The 26,526-nt window shown below is 44.7% G+C and overlaps 1 protein-coding gene across 3 annotated transcripts in view; it reads left to right on the top strand.

Annotated features, from left to right (window-relative positions):
* LOC144754798 (tyrosine-protein kinase STYK1-like) overlaps window positions 1-26,526 on the top strand; it is a 317,694-nt gene that overhangs the window by 272,329 nt on the left and 18,839 nt on the right. For all 3 annotated transcript variants that reach the window (XM_078643012.1, XM_078643014.1, XM_078643013.1), the window contains 2 exons: window positions 14,668-14,708; window positions 17,431-17,527. In XM_078643012.1, the coding sequence (XP_078499138.1) occupies window positions 14,668-14,708; window positions 17,431-17,527 (138 nt within the window). The remainder of the gene's footprint in view (window positions 1-14,667; window positions 14,709-17,430; window positions 17,528-26,526) is intronic.

Raw genomic sequence — 26,526 nt, 5'->3', positions numbered from 1 at the left:
ATGTACTTTGTGGGCTCTGGAGATCAGCCCTAGGACTTGTCTGCTTCCGCTTATGAACTTTTTTTCTGATCAACTGCCTCTATTTAACTGTCTTGATAGAAAACGACCAGTAGAGGTCAGTAAATTACCAGAATGTTTTCTGCTTGCTCAACTACCTCTATTTAACTTTCTTGATAGAAAACGGCCAGCAGAGGTCAGTTAAATTCCAGAATCACTTTAGCATTCTCTAGATTCCAGTCCATAGAAATGATCTTCTATGAGCAACCGTAGACAATAATATTTTTTCAAATCTTGTATTTTCAGTGATATGACCACCGAAGGCCTTCATTTTATATTAAAAACAGAGCTTTGGACTATACCATTACCTGCTGAAAGGCAATATTTATCTCCATGTTTTCCCATGCCTGGCATGTCAAGCAGTTTTGTGCTTACCTTCCCTCCATGTTAAAGAACAGTAGAAGTTTCAGCACTGAGGCTAATGTGCTGCATAGCTAAATACATATAAGGTCCCCACCCCCATTTGTACATATAAGGTCCCAAAGGCAAGACCGATTGCATTGCAAACGCTTGTTCTTTTTGGTTAAACACTCCATGAGAGTGTATAATTTTTCAGCTATCTTCTCCATTTGCTCTTTGTTGCTCTCTGTCACACATGTGCTTCTACTGGCCCTCCTCCATGCAGAGCTCACCCTGCTGTGCTCCAGCCCTGCTTTGATTTCCTACTCGTGTGCTTCTTTCTTCCTCCACATTGCTCTCTTTTCACTTGTTGCTTCTCCTTCCCAGTCTAGGGGTGGATGTTTCATGCTCACGGAATGTTCAGAATTTGGCAACTCCGCATTACTCGTGTAACATGGAGTTCTGGCAAATTTAGCCAATCGTCACGTGTCAGGACATTTAAAGATGGTGGTCACATGTGCAATGCCTTTTGTATGCCCATGCTGACACGTAGCATTAATAAACAGTGAATGCCCATTGTAGGTCTCAGCATAGATTTAGAAGGAGTATTGTGCATGTTATTACAACACACTAATGACCAAATAGGTATTGTCATCTTAAGCAGGGTTGGCTCCTTATCAGGTCCTCAGGACGCAGCCCTGCCTCCTATTGCCACTAATGCCTCTTGCCTCTGCTGCTAATGATTTAACTGAGCAGTATTCATTAAAGTAAAACTTTAATGTTTTCCATGAGCAGATCCAGTAGGCAAGTCAGCAGCCCTCTCATTCTCGCCTCCAGCTCCTGGTGACAGGAGGAGGAGGAGAGGTGAGGGAGCTGAGGCATGATCCAGCTACTTAGTATTGTTTAAAAACACAGCATTCTCCAGATGAATGTCTGGACTTTCCGTGTGAGGGGTGTGGTTCAGCTATGATCCCCTTACATATGCACAATCCATTTTATTTTGCAGACATACTGTGCATGCCTCAGACAGCACAGTATATCTGCTAAACGTGCCTGTCAGGGCACACATCAGTGCATCCCTGCAGCCAGTAAGAAGCCACTCAGAGCAGAAGGGATAGGATCACAAACAATGTCTCACTTTCTTATAGCGCTGTGCTACTAGTCCTATCAAGAAGTTGGGCAAGAGAGTGAGGTAGGTGTTCCTATTTTCAAACCTGGCCTTGCTGCTCTGTCTGGCTCCTCATTGGGACTCATGACTTTCTGGTTCTAATGTCCAGTGCCAGATTGCTGCTCTGCTGCTGTCATAGAGCCTCTGAGTTGCCAGTAAAGGAAGCAAAGTAAAAATAAAAAAGTTAATTCTCTCTGCATGTGTGTGTATATGTTTGTGAGTGTACTTGTGAGTGACGGAGAGTGTATGAGATTGAGTGAGAGTGTGTAAGTGTGTTTGAGAGTGTAAACAGATTACAAGTGAGAATCTGAGACTGAGAGAGTGTATGAGCAGGGAAAATTAAAAAAAATTGCATAAGTGAAGGAGTTTATGTGTGTTAGAAGGAGGGAGTGTTTGGAGATTGTAACAGGACTTGGAAATGAGTTGGGGGTGTAGCTATCAATGGTGCAGCAGAAGCAATTGCAACAAGGCCAGAGTCAATGAGCATGAAAGGGTGAGTGTGTGTAAGTGTGTTTGTAAGTGAGATCGAGAAGCAGTAAGCATGAGTAGGCTTTTTGTGAGTAATAGTGAGAGACAGTGAGTATGACTTAGAATGAGTAAGTGTGAGAGTATGAGTTAGACTGAGTGAGGAGGAAGAGATTGAATTTGAGAGGGAGTCAGTATGAGTGAGAGTGAGAGATTGTGAGTGGGTAAGGGTGTGTTTGTGTCAGAACCCCTTTCAGGGGGTGGTGGGGACCGCAGGGTTTACTGATTCCAACCATGGGGGGTTAGGCCTTTTACTCCAGATGTCTCTGGAGCTGACCTACTACAGATCCTGAGCAATTGGACCAAGTACCCCTTCTGTACTTGACTCTCACGAGTAGCTTTGAACGAGCAGTCAAAGGCTCCCTCTATGAGGAAGTGTGAATGCAAGTTAATGAATATAACTCATAACTCAAAGAGCACACAGCAGTGTCAATAAATCAATGTCCAGTCAAATACTTATTTATATAATAAAAAAGAAGTATTTTCTTTCTAACTCTAAGCATTCAAAGAAACGTTGCAACATGTATAAACAATAACACATTTCCCCTTGGGGTCAGACCTCTAGTGTTTCTCATGCTAATCCTTGTCCTACCTGCTCTTTGTAATGTAGTTGGGGTTATTCCCCATTCACTGGTTGCCACATCCAGGGAATGCTCACTAGTAGGCCTTATCTAAGGAGCTCAATCTGATTCTTAGAAAATAGTAAAATCTGTCTTGGTGCCGCAGCTCTCCTAGCAACATGTACCCCAGGGCCCCATTGATCCATAACCAGTCTTACCCACTCCAGCCGTGAGAAAGCGTGTAATGTTTCAGCTGGTGGCCCGTCCGTGGGCAATCACAAGGCTCTGGTCCTGTGCAGGGAGTCAAGTCAATGCAGGAGTAGCAGCAGCACCAGGCAAGTGCAGGCTCTCCTTCTAGCTTCCACAGTTGGCTGTATCAGCCGCCAGAGGTGATTTGGCACTCCTCCTGCATTGTAAGTCCTGCGCTTCCAAACGGGAGAGAAGGGTTGGATTCTGATGCTCCAGATTGGGGTCCCAAACAATGTGGTGATGCACCCACGGCGTCCCCCTCAGTTCACTGGGTAGATCACAATCCGTGCTGCTTCCTTGTGACCTGCGGTTCACACAACTCCTCTGTTCTTGTGCAGCGGCCTGATCCCCACATCACTTGTAATACTGGAAGTTCCTTCTGGCATGGGGTTGCCGCAATACCACCAAGTGAGGTCTCGGCCCTCACCACACAGCAGCCCATACCATGACAGCTCCTCCTGGCATATGGGGTTGCTGTAACAAGGTCCCACTGGCTATAATTTTTCTGTTCAGCGATCTGCTCATGGCTAGCTTCAAAGGAGCCCACTCCTGGCATATGGATATTGCCAACTTGAATCTGCACACAGACAACAAACTGATCAGTGCAGCAGCCGTCCCCTCACACCTTGCGCCGGGAGCCCACTTCACAGAGTTTCCTACTGGACCTTGCTTCTTCTACCGCTCTCCTCTTCTTCACAGGATGAGCTGGTCTCGGCAAGCAGGCAGGCATTGGTACTTTTGGTACTTCTGGCTCTGGAGCAGGTGGTCTTGGTTTCCCTGAGTGATGTCCCCTCACCCCACAGGGAGACTAGTAGTGGGGTTCTGCTTTTTTTGATGTACACACTTCTCCTCTTCCTCTTCCTCGTGAAAAGCAGTCTGTCACAGCTGATAGTCCCACAACACAGGCCATGGGAGTGACTAGAGTTCACACCTGGATGCCAGCCATATTGGTATGTGCATCAAACGCTTAATCCTGGGCTCCCAGACCCACTTTTTATGATTCCCTTACCAGCTCCATCACCTTTCTGAGATGTGCCCAAGCCCTTTCCTTGTCTTCTCTCACTGAATGAAAGATCACCCTTTCAAGTGTACAAGGGGAGTCTCTCTATCCCCTCTCCAGTGTGTCCCACCCAGCTCACAGGAATGCAGCAATACACAAATCTATCTAGGGGGATTCCTCTATCACCTCATTTCTTCATCATGCAGGCTTGGACTTCCCAAAATGTCCTCCATGTCATGTACCATTACAGACACATTTGCATTCAGTGTATGTACACAGTACACACACTATCCAGTGCTGCCACCACAGGCACACATACATTCAAGATACACATTCAGTCTGCACGCTGCTTAGTACTGTAGCCTTTCTGTTTTGTGTTATGGTGTGCCTCTTGAAGGCACACACACTGCCAGCACATACATTCATCATGAGCATGCTGCACAACACTACACCCTTAATGTATTGTACTTCTTACAGGTACACGTACACGCAGTACATATGTTCACCACAGTGCCGGCTCGAATAGGGCATGCTGCGGGGCGGTGTGGTGGGGGAGGGGCAGAGTGGGGGTAGTAAACTCAGACATACGACGGAACGGAGGAACTTTCCTCCGTTCTGTCGTATGTCCGAGTTTACTACCCCCCTACCCTGCCCCTCCCCACCTCACCGCCCCGTAGCACACCCTTTGCGAGCCGCCACTGGTTCAACATGACTCCACTACATCTCTCATGTGATGTACTACTTGTATGTATATATATACACCTACTGCATGCACACCAAGCATGTACTGCACAACAATACTCTACCTCTACTGTTTCCTTCACAGGGACACCTACAACCATTGCAGAGTCACCACTCCTGCACTGCACAGTACTTTACATCTAACTGATGAAGGTCAAGGGTGAGTTAAGCACACATAGGCAGAACTTTTAAAAAGGTGAGTGAGCTGGTAGACCTCACTTCAGTGACTCCGGTTCAAAAGGACCCATTAACTCTTATTGATCACTACACAGTATGATCCCACCACTGTGCTCTTGCTGCTTAACTTCTGTTGGAGGCAGTAGCCTTCCACCACAATAAGGGTAACACTTTGGGTACCTCACCCGTTTCAACAAGATTGCAATCCATAAGACAGGCCTCTGTAATGGCGCACACGCATGACTCATGTTTGCCTATGACAACAAAAAATCAGCATTAGAGACCCAGACACAGTACAGTCAAGGCAGGAGTGAACATCCATTACCAAGTAAAAGGCCTTTTCCATCCCAACAGTTTGCACGTTTTATGATAGCGAGTCTGCCGCTTTTCATGATATACTCTTTATAATTCTGGGCTTATGGCGGCATCCAAGGTAACATGCTGCTGCTCACATATTGGTGCTAATTCTTGGCATAAGGAAAGGCACCCATGATAAAATGCAGGCCCTGACATACTAGCAGTAATGTTTGGCATTGGAACAATGTGAAAAAAAGCTGGCACCTGCGTACTGGAGGAAATTCTTGGTATGGGGGACCTTTGGCAAAATGCTGAAATCTGGGACATTGGAGGGAATTGTTGGCATATGGTAGGGCACCCAAGGTGAAATGCAGACCCTTGAAATGCTGCAAGTAATATAATACTTGACATAAGGGTACACCTATGGGAAAATGCTGGTGCTGGCATCCTGGAGGTAATTTTTTGGGGTTGGGTTGGAGGAAGCAAACTAGGATAAAATGCTGGCTATGAAATACTAGAGGGAATCTTTAACGTATGTGCCACCCATGGTATAGGGGTTGTATCAATGGCAACATTCTGGTACTGAAATACTGTATATAATTCCAGGCATAAAGGGGTGCCCAAAACAAATAGCTGGCATTGGTACAGTATAGGTAAAGCCACCAGTGATCATAAGGGACACAATGTTTAGCATCACATAGAGATGAAGTTGAAGTACCAGGACGAAGATTTAGGCCTACTACTTCCTACTTAACATACTTGCCTTATGGTTTATCTATTTCTATTTCTATTGTTTAAAGTTTCCGTGTTCAGTGTTTGCCTGGTTTTCTTCACTGCCTTTGAGCTCTGTAATCATGAGGATGCTCTGCAGGGTGTCTGCACATGAAAATAACCTATTTTAAAATGTTGCCATAGGGATATTTGCCTTTTATTTTATGAGTACTTAAAAGTTAAAATAATCTTCCTGTACCCCATGTGGCCCCATCTTCCTGTACCCCATGTGGCCACCTCAGTGTGAACTGTGACAGTTCATTTATAGAATGCTAACAATACTTATGAACTAATTCCTGCAGAGACTGGCAGCATTTGGAGGCAAAGCAAGCTCCACTTCCCTTTCAACTTACATAATAAATCACAGTCTTTAGCTACTATTTCGTGTGACCTGGTGTAGTTGGCAGCCTTATATTAGAATCTTGTATCAGAGCAGTTGGATCAAGGGTCTCCAACCTTTTCTGTAGTGAGAGCTACTTCTGATCAGTGAAAATCATTGTGAGCTACTGAAGGCTAAGCAACACGTGTATTGTTACCAGAATCCCCAACTCCTAGCTTCATTGACTTTAAGCCTCATATCCATAGTGTCAAATACGATGGTTTTAACAAAATACTATGTATTAACATTACTGATTAAACCTGCTTTTGTGCCACAGAGGTCAATATTTTTCAGCCAGTGACCCAAGTGGTATTGGGCTTTCTTCAGGACCTATTGATGCTGCTGCTCAATGTGCTCAAATCAAACAAACATAAATCATATTGACAGCGTATACAAGGTTTCCCTTCCTTGGCGTGGTGTGGGGAGCGGCATGCCGGCTCTTGGACAAGAGGACTGAGATACCTCAATCCCTTGCGCTCTATGCCAAGGTCGGTTGACGGATGACACCCGACAGTAGGCACATTGAGCAGCAGCATCACTACGCCCTGAAGGAAGCCCTGACACCACTTGGATCACTGGCTGAAACACGTTGACCTCAGTGGCATAAAAGCAGGTTTAATCATTCCTGCCATGCCTGCTGTTTTTAACCCTAGCCCAGGGTCGCCTTATTAAAGTTCTTTGCGAACCCTGTAGTTAGTTTTAAATCACTTTTTCCACCTGCTCTTTTGCCCTCACCACTCCTGGCTCCACATTTGGGTACTTAGTATACACCTCTCTTACCGCTATATGTATCAACAAACCATTTTGCATTTCCTAAATAGCGAATTTTAAGGAATCGCTATTTAGGAAATGCAAAACGGTATGTATGTACAAAATCGCTTTCCAATAGCGATTCCTTAGCATTCCTTAATTTGAGATTAGCAAATTATCAATCGCAAATTACCCCTTCATTTCCATGGGCCAGGAGGCCCATAGGAATGAAAGTGCAATTTGCAATTAGCAATTTGCTGATCGCAAATTACGGATGTTTCCAAGGGTGCAGGGGTGTCTCAAGAACACCCTGCTGCACCCCTGAAAAAGACATTTGGGGGCATATGGCGCACATACATGCCCTAAGGGCATGTATGGGCGTCATATGGCACCTTTGGTTTTTATCAAAAAAGATTTTTGATAAGAATTCGCAAATTGCCACCAACTAGAAGTTGGTGGTAATTTGCTAATCCTTAATGGCATTTTTTGCATTTTATTTGTTTGATACATTGCATTTAAGGAATCGCAAAATTTGCAATTCCTTAAGTGCAATCGCAAAATAAGGATTAGCAAATTTTGCTATTCCTTATTTTGCATCAAACTAGTTTGATACATTCCATTTGTCTAATTAGCATTCGCAAAGGCCGAAATTCGCAGAATTTCGGCCTTTGCGAATGCTAAATAGCTTGATACATATAGCGGTAAGTATGAAAACATCGCTGAGCTCCTCATTCTCAATGAAGGGGTTGTAGCCCGAATCGTGACTAGGCCTTTAAAAGGGATGCTCCCGGTTTGGTGGTTTACTGCACAACTAGGCAATTGATACCTATAGACCCAAGTGTTCTTTTCTGTGTTTTGATACCAATTGAATTAACCTGAGATATTTGCACTCCGAGGTAATTAAACCTAAAATAAACAGGTCACAAAATTACTTGGATCTGGACCGGATTGATTTAATAATCTACCAGCAACAGCACAGCTTCTTAGTCATTGGTTTGCAGAGTTACAGCACTGTTCAGTTGATATCAAGATCACCGATCATAGGGAGCCCTCTATTTACTGTTTACATGTTCTGATAACTTTCTTTCTGGTTGTTTTTCAACTTATGTGTAGCACTGCTCCTACCATGTTCAATAGAACCTTTCATCTTACTGATACTGTTGTTATGATATACTCTACTTTTATTAAAGCGCCCTAATCCTACTGGTGTAAAGGTTTGCTACATTAAACAGTAAAATAAATAAATAAAGCAGCCAACCATTGTGTAAGTGTAATTGTGTCCAAAAAAGCCCTGGATGGCTAATAGAACGGTGGCGTGGGTCAGGCTACCAGCAGTTTAACGAGGATGGAGTGGATCTCAGAAACACATGAAACAGTGCAACAAATGCTACCGCAATTGATGTAGCTAAGGAAGCAGAACCCAAAACACCTTAGAGGGGAAAAAGGTATGTTCCCAAGAGTTAAGTAGCACTTTGACCCCAGATCTCAAGGACTGCATTGCAGCTTTTAAAGCCACAAATACAAGACGGAGGAATAGGAGCTCTCTGGGGTAGCACCCAATTATATAGGTTTCAAAGTGGAAGTGACCCAATGTGGACAGGAGCAGGACTGACCTAGTTTCCAAAGGTGTTTTTGTGGGGGATCCTTAAGCCTAGGCAACTGTGTCTCTTACCGTGATCAAGTACCACTGGCGGATCTTTGCAAATGGGTATCCATTAACAGAACACGGGATGCAGGGCAAGTCAAACCATGGTGAAATGGAAATTAGTGTCTTCAAATCAGCATCCCCCTAGATTATTCTACAGGAGTGTGGCTCCACCCGGTAGAGCAGTACCGTCTATTGGTAGTGGCCACAAATGAGATGATGGGTTACTACCCAGAAGAAGATCTCTGGATGACCATTTCTAATACATCCTGGGCAATCATTTACCAGGGACTGAGTTAAGTAAGGTGTGTGCTATTAAGGTCAAACAAGTCACTGAGTGATGTCAGAGGACAGTGGATATGATAAAATAGCACCCCAACCCTGAAAAAACAGGTTGTCAGTAGGAAGCATGGAAAGCTCCCATAGAGAAACCCTTGTATCAGGAGGTATTTGCTATTATAAGATAAAACACCAAGACCCCTGAGACTGCTGTTTCCAACCTGGAGAGCCTGCTTGAGTTTGTTACCTTTCCAACAGCAGAAATTCACATCAATTCATATTTTTACAGAGCATAAAAATAGGGCCTAATCATGAAGGCCTTCAGCAGTAGACTTATACTGAAAAGGATGAGAACACAGGATTTATTAAAGGGCATTATAATAACGCTCTCTAATTTCCAAACACTAATCCTGGAGGCCCTTGAATCATAGATGTGCTTCAGTTAGGCTGAGAGTGTCTGTTTTGTAAAGCAAATGATTTGCATTGTTGGCTGCCATGCTTTGTTCTGGAAAAATGCTCCTGCCATGTTTGCGAGCAAACTATTGGCAAAAATGTTCTACTGCACATGCACAGCACTGCAGAAATGATGCTACCATCCCCTTGGCCGGCAGAAGTCTCTACCACCCTTGGCGGGCTCACGGACACACTGCTTCTGTCTCAGTGACCCCTTGACTACCAAACTATACACAAGGCCTATATACGCCTGTGGGGTCAGTAGACTAAGGGCCATATGTATCAAAATGTCATTTTGCGATTCTCAAATAGCGATTTTTTGAGAATCGCTATTTGAGAATCACAAAATGGTATGTATTTAGGATTAGCAATACATTTTGCGAATCCTACATATTCCTTAATTGCGAATCTCAAATTGCGATTCACAATTAAGGAATACCTCCCCATTCATTTCTATGGGCCTAGAGGCCCATAGGAATGAATGGGAAGACATTCTCAATTTGCGATTCGCAATTTGCAAATCGCAAATTGAGAATGCAATTTCAAGGGTGCAGGGGTGTCCAAAGGACACCCTGTTGCACCCCTGAAATAAGCATGGGTGCACATGTGGTGCACATACATGCCCTAAGGGCATGTATGTACTTCACATAGCACTTTGAGAAATACAAAAAAGTGCATTTTTCAAAGAAAACGCAAATTACCACCAACATGAAGTTGGTGGTAATTTGCGATTCCTTAAGGCGAACTTGCACTTTGTTGGTGCTTCTTACATTGCATTTAAGGAGTCACAAAAGTTGCGATTCCTTAAATGCAATCGCAAAAAAAGGAATCGCTAATTTTACGATTCCTTATTTTGCACACAGAATTGCTACATACATGCCATTTAGCAAAAATGTGTTCGCAAATGCCGAAATTCTGCGAATTTCGGCGTTTGCGAACACATTTGTGCTCGATACATATGGCCCCAAGTCCTTCACAGTGCTGATGGATGAAATATGTCACTTTTTTGCAGATTTGAGGCAGCTGTAGAGAATAGACCTTTCACCCGATTTGAATGCCATCATGACAAGGCTGACATGGAGGTGTTAATAATGGCAGTTTACAATGAAGAAACAAGCGAGGTCACTGCTTTATCTCTCTTATCTGCTGCTTGCAAAATAAAAGAATGTCTCAGTGGAATGAATGGATCTCTTCCTAAACCCCCAGCATAAGACCAGAGTTACTGTATCTTCATGTTCTCCTGGAAGCCTGGAGTCACCTGCTGCTGTTTCCATGTCACTTATACTGGTGACAGCACTGCTCTTAAGAGTAAGGTCCATAGTTTGTCAAAGAAGGTGAGGAATGTCATCAAAGGAAACTCAACCAAGAAGTTGCACATGGGCTGGGCCGCAATCCAATCAATTTTTGCTTGGACTGAACTGTTTCCATTGGAGTAGGATCAAGACTGATTTACATGTGACTTGCTCCTGTTTGAGATAGACTTTTAATCAACAAAAAAATGATGGACTGGATTGCGTCCCAGAGTAATATCAGGTGGCTGAGATTAATTCAAGCATTCCATAATCACAAATTGTTTTTTCAGGTGACACCCAAAGTGTGGCTTGTAATGTGCAGAGTAGTCCCTGTGTTTACTGTGCTAAATGGGTTCAAGCAGCAGCCTACTGATGAGGCCAAAATGTTCTGAAACCGGCCTGGGGTTGCTTGTGTCAGGAGATGTGAACTTGCATTTCAGGCTGGACTGTTCCAGGTAGAGCAGATTAAAAACTGCTTTGCTTATCGCTTGTAAGGTGGCCTACTGGGCAAAAATACAATGGACTGTGGCCCAGAGTTTATTTATTTATTTATAAGGTTTCATATAGGGTGGACTAGCCCAATGGGGGTATCAGAGCGCTTTTCAAAAGTTACATCAAAAGAAAAGTTGCACGCTAGTCCCATTGAAATGAGTGTCTAAGAAGAGATGATATATGTTGTTAGTTCTTGTAGAAGGCCATGATTGTGTTAGTCATTCTCGATTAGAGATAAACATGGCTCTTGGTTGATGAGTAGCTTCTAGTTGGTATCAACTTGCATCAGGGCTGGGATCAGCAGAGAGTTTTATTCATCAGAAGCAGTTTGACTTCATTTTTGAATGAGATGGTGGAGGGGTTCATTCTGATTGCTTGGGGCTCGGCGTTCCATATCCTGGGTGCTAGGCCAGAGAAGGTGCATGTGTAGGTTTTCTTTTTCCTACATTTTTGTGGTTTCAATAGCAGGGTGTTGGTGCTTCTCAGAGTTCCGCTATTGCCTGATAACTATGAATTCAAGCAACTCCCCCATTTCATGTTTGTTATTTTTACATATGGCAGTGTGGCTACAGCCTCTGAGAACACTATCCACTTTTTCTAATAGGCACACCTACAGGCTTGGCACCAGTTTTTTCTACATTCTTCCTTTGAATCACTTATCATTTCGTCCACTCTTCAAAAGCAATCCTCTAATCTCTGTCGTGCCTTGATGAGGGAACCTGCCAACATTCTTTTTTAAACATCTACAGCTTGCCATTTACTAAAACCATCCTTTTACTCAATTTTGGTATATAGGATTTGCTACGTTCTTAAAGATAGTGAGTGTGGGTGACTTATTATGATTTACAATTGAATCCTAGCAGGAATTTGGTGGTTTTTGAATGTTGACTCCAGTGTGATTTGTAAACTCTGAATTTCACACCCTACACATCGGATATCTTAGTGAAAAAGATGCTTGTTGACCTGAACAAAGAGCTTTCTGGTCGGTCTTACATCACAAAATTTGTACAGAGCCACTGTTTTCATCTAATAAGCCTTGGCTGTATTACATCTTATCTCTTTTTAGCAAGTAATGGTCCAGGGGCGGCTTTTCCATGTGGGTGGAGGAGTATCGCCCCACTGCTTTCTCGCAGTGTGAGAAGCAGAAACATAAAATGGTGTTATAAATACCATTTTATGTTTCTGCTTCTCGCACTGCGAGAAAGCAGAAGGGTTTGGATGGGGGCGGGTGGGCGTGCCTGCTCCAGGGCAGGGGAAGAGCGGCTTCCCCACTGTTGTGGGACCTAACTGTGTGGTCATCCCCTGGGCCGACCAAACCAGTCATACACACTCTGCCCATTTATCCATGTAGGCTGCATGCAGCCTAGATGGAGACAACAGCATCCCCATACATGCCTGTGCGGTCGGCATCCCAGCCAATCACAACACTGCCATTGCAGCGTTGTGATTGGCTTAGGGAGGAGAGGGGAGGGGAGGGAAGCTCCCTGTTTCCTGTGTGGTGGGGAGGATGCGGGACAACGCAGGACCGAACTGGGCTGCGAACGTAAGTTAAATATTTTTAATTTATTTAAAATTAAACCCTCACGTAAGTCCCTCCCGGCATGGCTCCCTCCCCACGGGTCCTCCCTACCGACATGCACTCCCGGTATCCCACCTGCGAGTAAGGCCGGCTGCAACTGTAATGGTCACTCTGACATTTGTGTCTAGATTAGACTAAACCACTTGCATAACACTTGGTGAGTGCAAAGTAGATGTGCTCATAATTATGTTATGTAAGACCTGTTATTGCTCAGTCTCTGCAGCAAATGACCTTGTACCTGGTTAACAGTCTACCAGAGAGCAGAGTCTAATGTCTTTAAGGTGGTTTGACTGGCATTCAAGGCAAAGGACCTTCTTTTTTGTCAGCTAGCTTTTAGCACTACACCCCATTCAGTCCCATACGCTCCCTACGGCTGCTGTTACTGTACCCTCACTTATGTCGACTACCTCAGAAGGTAAAGAGCAGGAGATTTTGGTTACACAATGATTTCAGTCTAATTCTCTAGATTAACTCAGGAATCACTTCTTGCTATTTCTAGATGAGTGTCCTGAAACTGGTTTGTCCCTTTATACCCGTCCATCCTAGAGTCCACATGGTGAATGCTCGGACATAGTCCAGACTTGACTAAAGCATGCTATCCAGGGTTTCTAACTTCTCTCATTCATCTACTACAAAAGGCCCAGTGTTTTTTATAAGCTAAATTCAACAGGGTCTTACAGGCTCATCGTAGCCCCCATTGTTTGTTGATCTCAGCCAAGGTACATTTAGATCCCTCTGTCTGACAAGTAAAGCTTTCTACAGTAAATGGCTGACCTCTTTACAGATCAAGCTTCCAAGATCTGTCTGTACTTGTATTCTGCACTTTTCCTCACTATGCCTTTATGCTTTTCACACACACCAAAAAGATCTAGCGATGGTGATTGAACCTTTTCTGTGATTATGCCCTCCATTTGGAATGACCTACAACTGTGCCTTGGTAAAAAAAAAAAAATCTTACCGTACATTTCACAACGTATTAAATAAATCTCTTTTACTAGGCTCATGGAGAGACAGATGTACTTCTTAGTTCCATGAAGCCTCAGGGTATGCACCTGATCTTTAGAAATCAGCATTTTTTTTTATTAATACATTAAATCATTATTACTCTCTGACTTCATGCTATTTGGTGTACAATTCTGCCTTCTTGGAAATGCTTACACTGGAATCTCCTGGATATATTGTATACAGAAGGCATTATTGTTTGTCACTTTATTCCCAGCATTGGCAAAGGCATTAGGGTAGACTTTAGGGTTATAAACAGCATTCATGAATGTCTTCGTTTAGATATGCTAGTACTTCTGTACAGTTTGAGGCCAGAAGAGAATCTGCCTTCTGATTTGTAGGCACACATCAATGGCGTTTTAAGGTCACCTTAGTGTATACTAACTTGTCTCATCGGTTTACCATAATTGATAAAGAAATCTTGTAAGGACTGTAAAATGAGAGCACAAATTGTATTTACATTCTTTTAAATGAAGTAAGAAAGATTCCACATATATTGCAATGTTGTGGCTTTATTGGCATTTATGATTTGTCAATCCTTTAATAGATCTTTACTGGCCAATGTATTGTTCATGATATACACAATCAATTCCTCAGGGTCACATTATTTAAATCACAATGTAACCATTGTTCAGTGGTAGCCAAAACTTTGTTACAATCAACTTACTTACCCTTTCTGTTGAAAACTGGGCGTGGTGTCTCCTGATCAATAATATCGAATTTACTGTTCAGTGCTAAAACTATAATTGCTTGGTCTGGAATTTTACAAATTGGGTTATATTGTGATTCAAATAATGTGGTCCAAAGAAAGCAATTGGAAGTAAAAAGAAATTATTATTGAAAAAGCTAGTTAGTTTTAAAATGTAAAGGTATGCTGTATATGTTCCTAACACTATTTCTAATCTTTTTCAGGTGGTCATTTGGGATTTTCCTATATGAAGTGGTCACAATAGGTAATTTCAAGACCTCTGAATTGTTACTGTATATTTTGATGATAAAAAACAAAGTATTCTATCACAAATAGCTCCATTGAAACCATTTACTGTATTTGTTGCATCCACTTTATTTCTATTATTTTAAATTTTACATTACAATCTATAGAAAATATTGTTAGACAAAAGAGAGGAAGGCTGGTGGGAATAGGGATTGGCTACACAATGTAAAACAATAAAGATCATTAAAATATTTAACTTATGGATTCTAAAAATAATAAGGTCTGGTTAATATTGAATTATTTTAACTTTGAATATCACCATTACAGAGAATTTTAAGTAAATTGGATGTGCGATTAATAGAGTCTGTGTTGATCTCATTGAGTGACATGGAACTCGATATTGTGAGTAAGTAATTGGCTTTTTGGTTTGATGCTTGTGGGCTGGGATTTATTTAAGCTCAGTCAACAGTCAAGGGTGTATCTTTAACTGGGATATATCTAGCCATAGTGAAAATACAATTTACAACATGAAACTGTGTTCCAATAGCTTTTTGTTTTACTGTTTAAAAAAAAATATTCACAAAGACTCTAATCTGAATGAGACATTTTCTTATCTTGTGAAACCTTGCGATCTAAAAGTCTATTTTGTAGATTTATTGTTTCGACACTTTTTATTTGGTTTTGAAGGAATACAATATTGAAAACTTTGTAGATTTTAAAGCTAAGTTTCCCTGGAGACTGCAGTGTGTTGAAAGAATTCCTGATTTGCCCCAATGTGTGGTATTTGTGGAGAAGCAGATACATTATCACTCTAATTCATAATATAGAATTGATGAGGTTCCACCACAACATTAAATATGTTGTTATAGGAATCTGGTGGTATAACATGTCTCCTTTCAGTTAAACAACGTTAAAAAGGTTTGGCCTTCATGTCATCCAGGCTCTTATATATCAACACATTTCCATAATTGACACAGACTTGGTAAAACCCTTGATACATCAGGCCCCCAATTCAGTGACATAACACAAATAAAGTGGCGTGCTACCTTCTGAACAGCACTACTTACCATTGCTAGTTTACCCTAAATCAATAAGTCAATAAACTGGGTGAAAGGATTGAAACCCTACAAATGTGGGTACCCTGACTGGTTCCTTCCCATTATTTGGAAAGAAGTCTGTTGCAGAAGGAAAGGTCATGCAGCTTTAAATGTTTTCCTTCATACATAGCTGTTGCAAATATGATATAACTCATTTCTATACTTCTTTCTGTCTTCAGGTACTCCCATTCTACATCTGTACCTGCTATTTGTAATTTCCTCTCCTTGGTACAATTCCATGATACTTTAAACATCGGTAATTGCCTATTAATTTACTGAAAATTCACAGCAAGACTGAGCCCTGGCATGAAAAGTAACCACACTGTATGTCCTATGGACAAATTGTGCTATCTCTCTCTCTGCATTAGACTCTCAGGCACAGATTTACAAGCCTCTTGCGACACATTTACACCACCGTTGAGTCACTTCTGTGACGCAGCGGCGGCGTGAACCTTGAGCCATCTTGCGCCGTATTGACAACATGACACATCTAGGAAAATGAGTCACGTTGTGAAGCCCTGCACCACATGAAACCTGCGTCGGTTTCATGTGGGCGTTCCGGCGCAGGGTGGGCGTTCCCTCGCAGGTACGCCTCGTAAAAGTGACGCAGTGAAATCTACAAGATTTCAGTGAGTCACTTTTATGGCCACGCTGAGACAAAACCCTGCGCCTGCTTGAAGCAGGCGTAAGGAGTGATGCAGCATGTTAGGCATAGGGCGCCCCCGAGCCTTGCTGGAGCCGCGTTGTGCTTGAGACGCGACTCCAGCAATGCACCACCTTTACGACGGGGGATGCAACACGTATCTGCCCATCCGTGCGCCACGGTGGCGCACGGGTGGTTTTGCGTGTCGCATCTGTTCTGCCGCATCCCTACTGATTTGCAGAGATGCGCCAAAACTCGTAAATCTGCCCCACAATTTCCTCATTCAGGAGTAACCTCTCTAGCACACCAAGGAGCAGCTTCCGTTATGCTTGCAGTACTTATTCTCTCTCTTTTCTATTAACATGGATTTTTGAATACCAAACTGGGGCATGTCAAGGGCATCAACTGTCTCCTGTAGCTCGCCACTCCTACAGTCTCATTTGGAACCCATTTTTCATCTATTTGAGGTGCACACACAGGTTGCTGAGCAGTTCACTAGCGCTTTTTCTGTGCTTCCTTTGGCAGGCAGGGTGTGTGTCTCAGGGCTTTTATCCAGCTCTAATGCTGTTCAGTGCCCATCTTGTTTTGATCCTCTTGTTATGGCCCAAAAGCAAAGCAAGCATTCTAATGAAAATTGCTAAATGGGGGTTCAGTGCTATATTCCAGGGTTCTCCAATGTCGGTCTTGGAGTGCCAGATTTTTAAGGCAGCGACATTTCTCTAAATGTGGATATGCTAAACATTTGGCATGGAGCCTGCCCTCTAGGACCGAAGGTTGAGAAATCTTCTCTATGTGTTTGCTGTAACTTTTTAAGTAAATGCTTCTTTTTCATTAGCCCCCTCTCTCCACCTTCAAGCATTGAGGTGCAACGGTGCCACATTTAACACTTTCGTTTGTGATTTATAGTTAAGTATTTTGAAAAAGTCAAACATCAGGAAGTTTGAGTGTATAGTGTTGGCTAACTGCAGAATGTGACTGTTTATTGTCCTCTTTCTTTGTAGGGTCCCCACCATATCCAGATCTAATGCCGTCTGAAGTTCTTCCCAGACTGCAGAGCGGGCACCGCATGGAGAAACCGGTACAGTGCAGCAAACATCTGTAAGTGTTGTATATTCAAAGCGGAGGCTAGTATGATTCTAAAGACAGTGCAAGGAAAAACAGCCAGAGATGCATAAGTCATAGAAGGGCTGCATACATTTATTTATATGTATTTTGTGCAAGGGAAATTAATGTAATCCTTTCCACATTTTTCTAATGTGGTTAAATATTATTTCTCTACAAGACTCACTTAATTCCAATTCACTCTCTTTATTTTACTGTCCGAAAGTGGATGTTAATTGCTGAGTTCATGACATTGTGGTTCTGGTTTCCAAGAAGGCTACAGATATGAACTTTTAAATATTAAATATTAAAATAGTGCTGAGAAGTAATAAGCTCCTAAAGAGTAAATTGGTTGCACTGGACCAGACATAGTCAAGAGTATGGCCAACCATAATGGAGCATGAGCCAGATACAGGACCCATGCAGTCCCCGCTGAGCAAAAGTATCTTAATTCTGGTCGCAAACAGCCAGATGCGAAGTGCAGCTGAGCAATGCATCGGTGTCGATCCCGCAATCGAGAAAATGCAATGATTTTCTCCACGCAATAATGGCATGCACCAGTTCCTAAGGTAAAGTGCCAGTTCTGAGATGCGTTGGTTCGGAAGCCGATGTACGCAGTCGATGATCGTCCTTCCGCAGTGAAAGTGGTGCAGTTGTTCCGTTGGCAATGCAATTGGGGAGAGAATGTGGCCTGGTGGCTAGGGCGGTCAACCTCAAAGCTGGGGAACCGGGTTCGAGTATCTGCAAGGATGCTCAACATTCTGTGATTCTGGGCAAATCACTTAATCTCCCAGTGCCTAACAAAAATGAATGCGTCCATCTGTAACGTAACTGGTGCTCATGTAAAGCACTCTGATACCTTCGGGTGTAGTTTGAGCTATATAAAAATCCACACAAAAAAATAACAAATGTGCTGGTTCTGAATTTGATGTGCTGGTTCTGTTCCCGCAACAGCAGCAATGCGTCGATTCTGCTCTCACATTAGAGGATGAATTGGTTCTGCTGGAGCAAGCACCTGGGTCCACTTCAAGTGAACCACGCACAGGAGCAGGATGGAAGACTTTGATGTCCCTGAGTTTTCTAAGAACAGGAAGCTAGTGTGTTTGCCCTTGGGGTCCCTCTTGGTCAAGTGATGAAGGTCCAGTCAGAGAGAGCAGCAGACAGCACAGTAGCACAGCAATGCAACAGTCTTCCAGAACAGCAGAGTGGCATTCCTTACCAAAGCAGTTCTTGGCAAGTTGGTTTCAGGTCAAGAAGTGTACTGAGTTGGTAGGGTCAGAGGTCCAGTATTAATACGCAATTGTGTCTTTGAAGTGGAGATGACTTCAAAGAAGAGTCTTTGAAGTGCCCAGAGGTCCTTTCTTCCTGCCTTGGCTCCAGACTTTTTACAGGAGAGTATGTAGCCCTTTATGTGTGGAAAGGGCCAAAGGCTATTCTGGTGTAAGTGTGAGACTGTGTCCAGCTACTTCCTCCTTTCCTCTCAGGAAGATGTATGAAGTCACACCCAGTGTTCTTTTGTGTGTGGCTGTCTAGTGGGAATACTCAAAGTGAACTACCACCCAGCTAGTGATCAGAGAGAGGTAGCAGACACCAAATGGCTAAAAGCAGTAAAATGCCTAAAGTTCTAAAAGTGGCATTTTCAGAATAGCAATGAAAATCCAACTTTACGATTAAAGAGGATTTATCATTATCATTTCATAGGTAACAAACATGACAACTCTACCTTCTCTCATTTAGGAATTGCAGCTTATTAAATGTAACTAGGAAGCCACAATGTTAGCTTATGAGAGGGGTGGGCCTCTCATCAGTGTACATGTAAAATGTAAAAGCACATGTCCTACCTTTTGATTACACACCACCCTGCCCTACATGGTTAACTTGGGCCAACTTTAGGGGTGACTTGTATGTAATAAAAGGGGAGTTAAAGGCTTAGCAAGGGGGTCAGTGTAAACTTCACTCACAGGCTCTGCAGGGGTGGCCTGAGGCATGCTTAAGGGCTACTTGAGTGGGTGGCACAAGCAGTGCTGCAGTCCCACTAGTAGCATTACATTTACAAGCCCAGGGCACATATAGTACATTATACTAGGGACTTACAGGCAATTAAATGTGCCGATTAGGGATACGTCAATCAAGCCATGTTTAGGGGAGAGAGCATTTGCACTTTAGCACTAGTTAACCATGATAAAGTGTCCAGAGTCCTAAGTCCAACAAAAAAGCTATCAGCAAAAATGTTTTGGGAAGATCACCGTAAGGCTGTTAGTTCTAACAATTCCATTTCCGTTCTTATCTACATCACAGACAATGAATGAGGGATACTGTAGTCCTTGTTGACTGAGGCTTCCCTTCAATAGAAATTAAAATATATAATTTCATTTTAAAAGAGATCAAATAAAGCTGGATATTTTAACAGAACATTGCAATTGTTTAATATGTATGAAAGTACCGATTTGCGATTCTGAAATAGCGATTTTTAAGAAATCGCTATTTCAGAATCGCAAATTGGTATGTATGTACAAATTCGCTTTTTTTTAGCGAATTCTTAGTATTCCTTAATTGCGATTAGCAAATTGCGAATCGCAATTAAGGAATACTTTCCCATTCATTTCTATGGGCCAGGAGGCCCATAGGAATGAATGGGAAAGTATTCTCAATTTTGTGATTCACAATTTGAAAATCGCAAATTGAGAATAATTTCAAGGGTGCAGTGCACCCCTGAAATATGCATAGGTGCACATGTGGCGCACTTACATGCCCTAAGGGCATGTATGTGCGTCACATGGCACTTTGAAAAATTCTGAAATGTGCATTCTTCAAAGAAATCGCAACTTACCACCAACTAGAAGTTGGTGGTAATTTGCGATTCCTTAAGGGCATTTTGCTAATTTTTTTGGCTTCATACATTGCATTTAAGGAATCGCAAATTTTGCAATTCCTTATTTTGCATGCAGATTTGTGTGATACATACCATTTACCGAAATTTCGGCGTTTGCGAACGCATTTGGGCTTGATACATATGGCCCTAAGGTTCGCAACAAGATAAATCTCTTCAAGACCTGTTTCACTTCTTTTTTTATTTTCACAACCTTTCTTTCTGGTAAACTTTTATATTCCATATACGTACCCAAATATAGGCTCAGGTAACATCGTAACCTTTCACCTGTACTCTCCCCTACATTACACACATAACGGTTCTTGGGGACTGACCTTTTACCTAGATACGCAGGATTTTCCCTGTTAAAAACCTCATACATTATGCGTGAGGATTCTTGGAAACTCATCAGGACTACCATCTCCTGTATAATAACTATTTATAAAGTTAATTCCTGAAATCATCCTAAGTCTGACAAGTGGCGCAGCAGGATAGAACCCTGGAGAGACCTTTGGGTACATAAACATTGCATCTTGCTGAGACAAACAGAGGAGATCAGGACTTCCCTGCTGACACACTGATGTGAGACGCTGAAGCTCCTGCATGAGGAATCTCCAGCTCACAGTGGTCTAAACATCCCTTGCGGTGTGTCCGACTCGAGACCAAGACGTGGTCCCACAGTCTCGCACTTCAGGTAATGGGGTTGACATTATCCTAGAGGGATTCTTGACTTAACACCTACATACATGCTAGGTACACTTAGGTAGATCTAGCTAGGGTAGCATTGTAGGAGTATGCATTTTATTGTCATGCATTTTATATACTTGACTGTATTCATGTTTATAGCAAAATGGTAGAAATCTACCATCCTTTTACTTTCTTAGTGCTTCTAATCATTTATATCTGTTACTGTCTAATGGTTGTTTCAAAACACCTATTTACCACTAGAATACCGACTGTTCAATAAATGCTTATTGAAAAACGTCCATACGTTTATTCTGTGTATCTCTCTGAGACTAAGTGAGCACAAGTGACTGAGCGTAAAAGTAGTACACTGTTTCCACGGTCCTGAGGAATCAGGGTTGTCATGTTCGATAGTTGCCAAGAACTATTCTCTCCTTGGTAAGAGGAGTTTCTGTTGTCACTGTTAGCTAGCAGGTACACATGCCAACATACCCGGTGGGGGTGCCTAGAATCAGTCTGACACCAATCCTACAGTGTATGTTGTCTAAATGCGTAATTCTGATCTCAAAGTATTTACTTTGAAACCAAGAAACTCCAAATCTTGACATAGTTCTAGAACCGATTTCTCCAAACTTATAGGAAATCCCAGAGACTCCAGAAGTTGACGTGCTAAACCCAACTGATTCCTCAACTCCACCTGATTCTGAGACATCAGCAAAAAAGATACATAATCATACGTGCTCCACTTTCCCTGAGATATGAGGCCAGTGGCCTCAACACCTTCATAAAACACCAAGGTGCAGATGCCAGGCAAAATGGAACTGATAAAGGACTCCCATCCATCTGAATTGTAGATATTTGCGACTCCCTTCTTCTATTGGTATTGTAAAATACACATCAATCAATCAATCAGTGAATTTATAAAGCGCACTACTTACCCGTGAGGGTCTCAAGGCGCGGGCGGGGGGGGTGCTGCTACTGTTCGAAGAGCCAGGTCTTGAGGAGCTTCCTGAAGGTGAGCAGGTCCTGGGTCTGCCGCAGTTGGGTGGGGAGGGTGTTCCAGGTCTTGGCGGCTAAGAAGGAGAAGGATCTGCCGCCGGAGGTTGTTCGTTGGATGCGCGGGATGGCGGCGAGGGCGAGGCTGGCGGAGCGAAGTTGGCGGGCGGGGGTGTAGAAGTTCAGTCTGTTGTTCAGGTAGGCTGGTCCAGTGTTGTGAAGTGCTTTGTGTGCGTGGGTGAGGAGCTTGAAGGTGATCCTCTTGTTGACTGGGAGCCAGTGTAGGTCTCTTAGGTGGGAGGTGATGCGGCTGCGTCGAGGGATGTTGAGGATCAGGCGGGCGGAGGCGTTCTGGATGCGCTGCAGCCGTTGTAGGTGTTTGGTTGGGATTCCCGCATAGAGTGCGTTGCCGTAGTCCAGTCTGCTGCTGACGAGGGTCTGGGTCACCGTTCTTCTGGTTTCGCTCTGGATCCACTTGTAGATCCTGCGGAGCATGCGGAGGGTGTTGAAGAAGGAGGAAGAGACAGAGTTGACCTGCTTTGACATGGAAAGGGAGGAGTCGAGGATGAATCCTAGGTTGCGTGCGTGGTCCGTGGGTGTCGGTGCTGTTCCCAGTGTGGTCGGCCACCAGGAGTTGTCCCAGGCAGAGAGGGTGGGGCCGAGGATGAGGACTTCCGTCTTGTCCGAGTTCAGTTTTAGGCGGCTGCTCCTCATCAACTCGGCGACGGCCTTCATTCCCTCGTGGAGGTTGGTTTTGGCACTGTGCGGATCCTTGGTGAGGGAGAGGATGAACTGGGTGTCGTCGGCATAGGAGATAATGTTCAGGTTGTGCTGGTGGGCCACTTGTGCGAGGGGGGCCATACAGAAGTTGAGGGACGAGTTCTGGGGTATGCCGCAGATGATGTCAGTGGCTTCGGATCGGAAGGGTGGGAGGCGGACTCTCTGTGTTCTGCCGGAGAGGAAGGACGTGGTCCAGTCCAGGGCCTTTTCCTGGATTCCGGCTTCTTGGAGGCGTGTTTTTAGTGTGCGGTGGCAGACCGTGTCGAAGGCGGCTGACAGGTCCAGGAGGATGAGGGCTGAAGTTTCGCCGTTGTCAAGTTGGCGTCTGATGTCGTCTGTGGTGGCAATGAGGGCTGTCTCAATGCTGTGGTTTCGTCTGAATCCGGACTGGGATGGGTCTAAGATGTTGTTGTCTTCGAGGTGGCGGGTCAGCTGTATGTTGGCGATTTTCTCGTTGACCTTCGCCGGGAAGTGGAGCAGGGAGATGGGCCAGAAGTTCTTGAGGTCCTTGGGGTCTGCCTTGGGCTTCTTCAGGAGGGTGTTGATTTCAGTGTGCTTCCAGCTTTCCGGGAATGTTGCTGAGTCGAAGGAGATGTTGATGACCTTCCGTAGTTGGGGGGCGATGGTTGCATCTGCTTTGTTGAAGACATGGTGCGGGCAGGGGTCAGACGGAGATCCTGAGTGGATGGAGTTCATGACCTTACGTGTCTCATCGTCGTTGGTTTGGGCCCAGGAGGTCAGCTGGTTGGTGCAGGTGGTGTTCGGGGTGGGGGCTGTCGTGGTCGGAGCAGACGGGGTGTTGAAACTGTCATGGATGTCAGCGATCTTGCGATGGAAGAAGGTGGCCAGTGAGTTGCACAGGTCTTGCGAGGGCGGGATGTCGTTGGTGTTGGCGCTGGGGTTGGAGAGTTCCTTTACTATGTTGAAGAGCTCTTTGGTATTGTGTGCATTGTTATCCAGGCGGGTTTTGAAGGAGGATCTCTTGACTGTTCTGATGAGGTGGTAATGTCTGCAGATGGCGTCCTTGTGGGCTGCGTGGTTGTCTGGTGTGCGGCCGTGGAGCCATTTCTTCTCCAGCTTCCGGCATGTCCGTTTGGAGGTCTGGAGATCTTCAGTGAACCAGGCGGCTTTCTTGCTGAGGTGGTTGATGGAGGGTTTCTTGAGCGGGGTGAGGGTGTTGGCGCAGTCGTTGATCCACTGCCTGAGGTTACGGGCGGTGGCATCTGGGTCGGTGGGGTCGTTGGGTGGGTTCTGGGTGAGGGTGGAGGTGGAGGTCAGTTGGTCTTCGGTGACTTTGCTCCAGCAGCGGCGGGGCAGCTGTTGGGTGCGGTGGTTACGTGGCTGTTTTCTTAAAGGTGAAGTGGATGCAGCGGTAGTCAGTCCAGTGGAGTTCGGTTGTGTTGTTGAAGGTGAAGTGGGTGCTTGTGGAAAAGATGGGGTCGAGCGTGTGGCCGGCGATGTGAGTGGGTTCGGTAACGAGCTGTCTGAGGCCGAGGTTGGCGAGGTTGTCTATCAGGGTGGCGGAGTTGGCGTCTTTGTTGTTCTCGAGGAGGAAGTTCAGGTCCCCGAGGAGGATGTAGTCCATGGAGGCGAGTGCGTGGGTGCTGGCGAAGTCGGCGATGGAGTCGCTGAAGAGGGCCCGGGGACCAGGAGGTCTGTAGATGAGTGTTCCTCTGAGGGTGGTGTTGGGGTCGGTGTGGATCTGGAAGTGGAGGTGTTCGGCGGAGTTGAAGGAGTCGTCTGCCAGGGTGTGGACTTGGAGTGTGGACTTGTGGACGATGGCTATTCCTCCTCCGAATCCGTTGGTGGGGTCTCTGCGGGAGATCTTGTAGCCGCCTGGGATGGCTATGGCGATGTCAGGTGCCAAGGAGTCGTTCCACCAGGTCTCGGTCAGGAAGGCGACGTCTGGGGCGGAGGTGTCGACCAAGTCCCAGAGCTCGATGGCGTGTTTGCGTGCGGAGCGGGTATTAAAGAGTATGCATCGAAGGTGGTTGGGTCCGGTCCTTGGAGGCTTGGTTGATCTGTCGCTGGTGAAGTTGCAGGAGTGGCAGGAGAAGGGCCCGTGGGTGCCTTTCGAAGTGGCCAGGAAGCAGCGGTGGTCCCGGCCGGTGTTGAGAGCGTGGAGGGTGTTGGCGTCGTATCGGGGTCTGGTGTTGTAGAGTGCGCGGGGTCCTGGCACTGGGCGCTGTCCAAGCGCGGATGGGCGCAGATGGGCTTGCCTTTGGTGCGCCTTTGGCGCGCCATCGGCGCTTCCGCTGCGCGTCTGGGTGGTGGTTGCCATATGAGGCGAGGAGGGAGGGAGGGAGGGAGAATCAGCTGGGAAGCAGGAGCGGGGCGGCGAGGGGGCGTGGCCGCGGGGGAAGCGGCGGGAACAGTGGGCACAAAAGGCAGGAGAGGGGGGGTGGGGGGAGTAGGGGTGCAACGAGAGAGAAACAGAGGTTGAGGGGAATACAATACTAACAATACAAGTGCAGCAGTCACAACAACAACAGTTAAGGAAAAAAAATAAAGCAGGCTGATCTGGGCACCGGAGGCTCAAGCCCCAGTCAGGGCGGCAGCAGCGGGGGAGAGCACGCACAGGTGGTGCTGAGGCGGCAGAGGAGAGACCCGGCCCACATCCATTAGATTCAGTTTTACCAAGCAATCGTCTTTCTCCAGAATGTCTCTCAACAAATGGATATCCTCCATTCTGAAATGCCTGTAGACTAGGTACCAATTTGTCCTTCTATTTTACCAAAAACAACGTAATCATAAATCCAATACCTTCTGAATTTACTACCTCTATTGCTCCTTTCCTTAACATACCTAGAACCTCCTTACTTACTAACTCCTGTTGATTCTTCTGAAAAACTAACTCTCCTGGTTCTGTCTCCTGAACCGGGATCTCCTTAAATTCTATTGAATAACCCTGAACTGTCTGTAAAACCCATTGATCCTTTGTTAGGTTCCTCTAATTTCATAGGAAAATCTTAATCTTCCCTCTACCTTTCCTTGGGTAAAACCAAAAATCATCCTCATACCTACCATGATTTCCATATCCGAAGTGAACTCTTCCTCTGGTTTGATGTCCTCTTCCCCTCTGAGGATAAAATCCAGTTGCTGACTGGAACCCCCTGAATGATGGCCTTACAAAAGATTGATTTTGGGGCCTCGCAATAAACCGGCTGGAGAAGGGCCCTCTTGCTCCAGCCCTGTCAAAAACACACCCTCCGAAGACTCTCATTAGAGAACTGTGTGCCTTTTCAAGGCTAGTGAAGGTGGACACATATACTTCCCCATTCCTTTCACTACTCCTTCTCCAAATAAATAACCTTTTGGATCCTTGCTAGGTTCCTTCCTTGTAAAATCACCTAACTTAGGGCTGATTCTCATGAAAAAAGCCTTTTGTCTTTCAGCCATAATTGCCGCATTAGCATTCCCAAGAAAACATACCACTGTTTGAGACCAACCTCTTAACAGTTCTGTATCTACAGAGACTGAATTTGTCTTGGCTTCTTCAGCCATGTTCAGTATTCTAGCCAATGGACCTATTACATCTAACAACAATCCTGGCACTGCTTTAATGCCCTTTACAATCCTTTCCTGGGATCGCGACCCATTTTAAACAAAAAACTAATCAGGTCCGGATCCAGATCTGGTGTTGCTCATGCCTTATTATCCAACACCG

Source organism: Lissotriton helveticus, chromosome 5_1 (assembly GCF_964261635.1).
Source record: "Lissotriton helveticus chromosome 5_1, aLisHel1.1, whole genome shotgun sequence".
NCBI classification, from domain to species: domain Eukaryota; kingdom Metazoa; phylum Chordata; class Amphibia; order Caudata; family Salamandridae; genus Lissotriton; species Lissotriton helveticus.
Note: the sequence above shows the minus strand (reverse complement) of the source record. Positions and strands in the feature narration are given on the sequence as shown.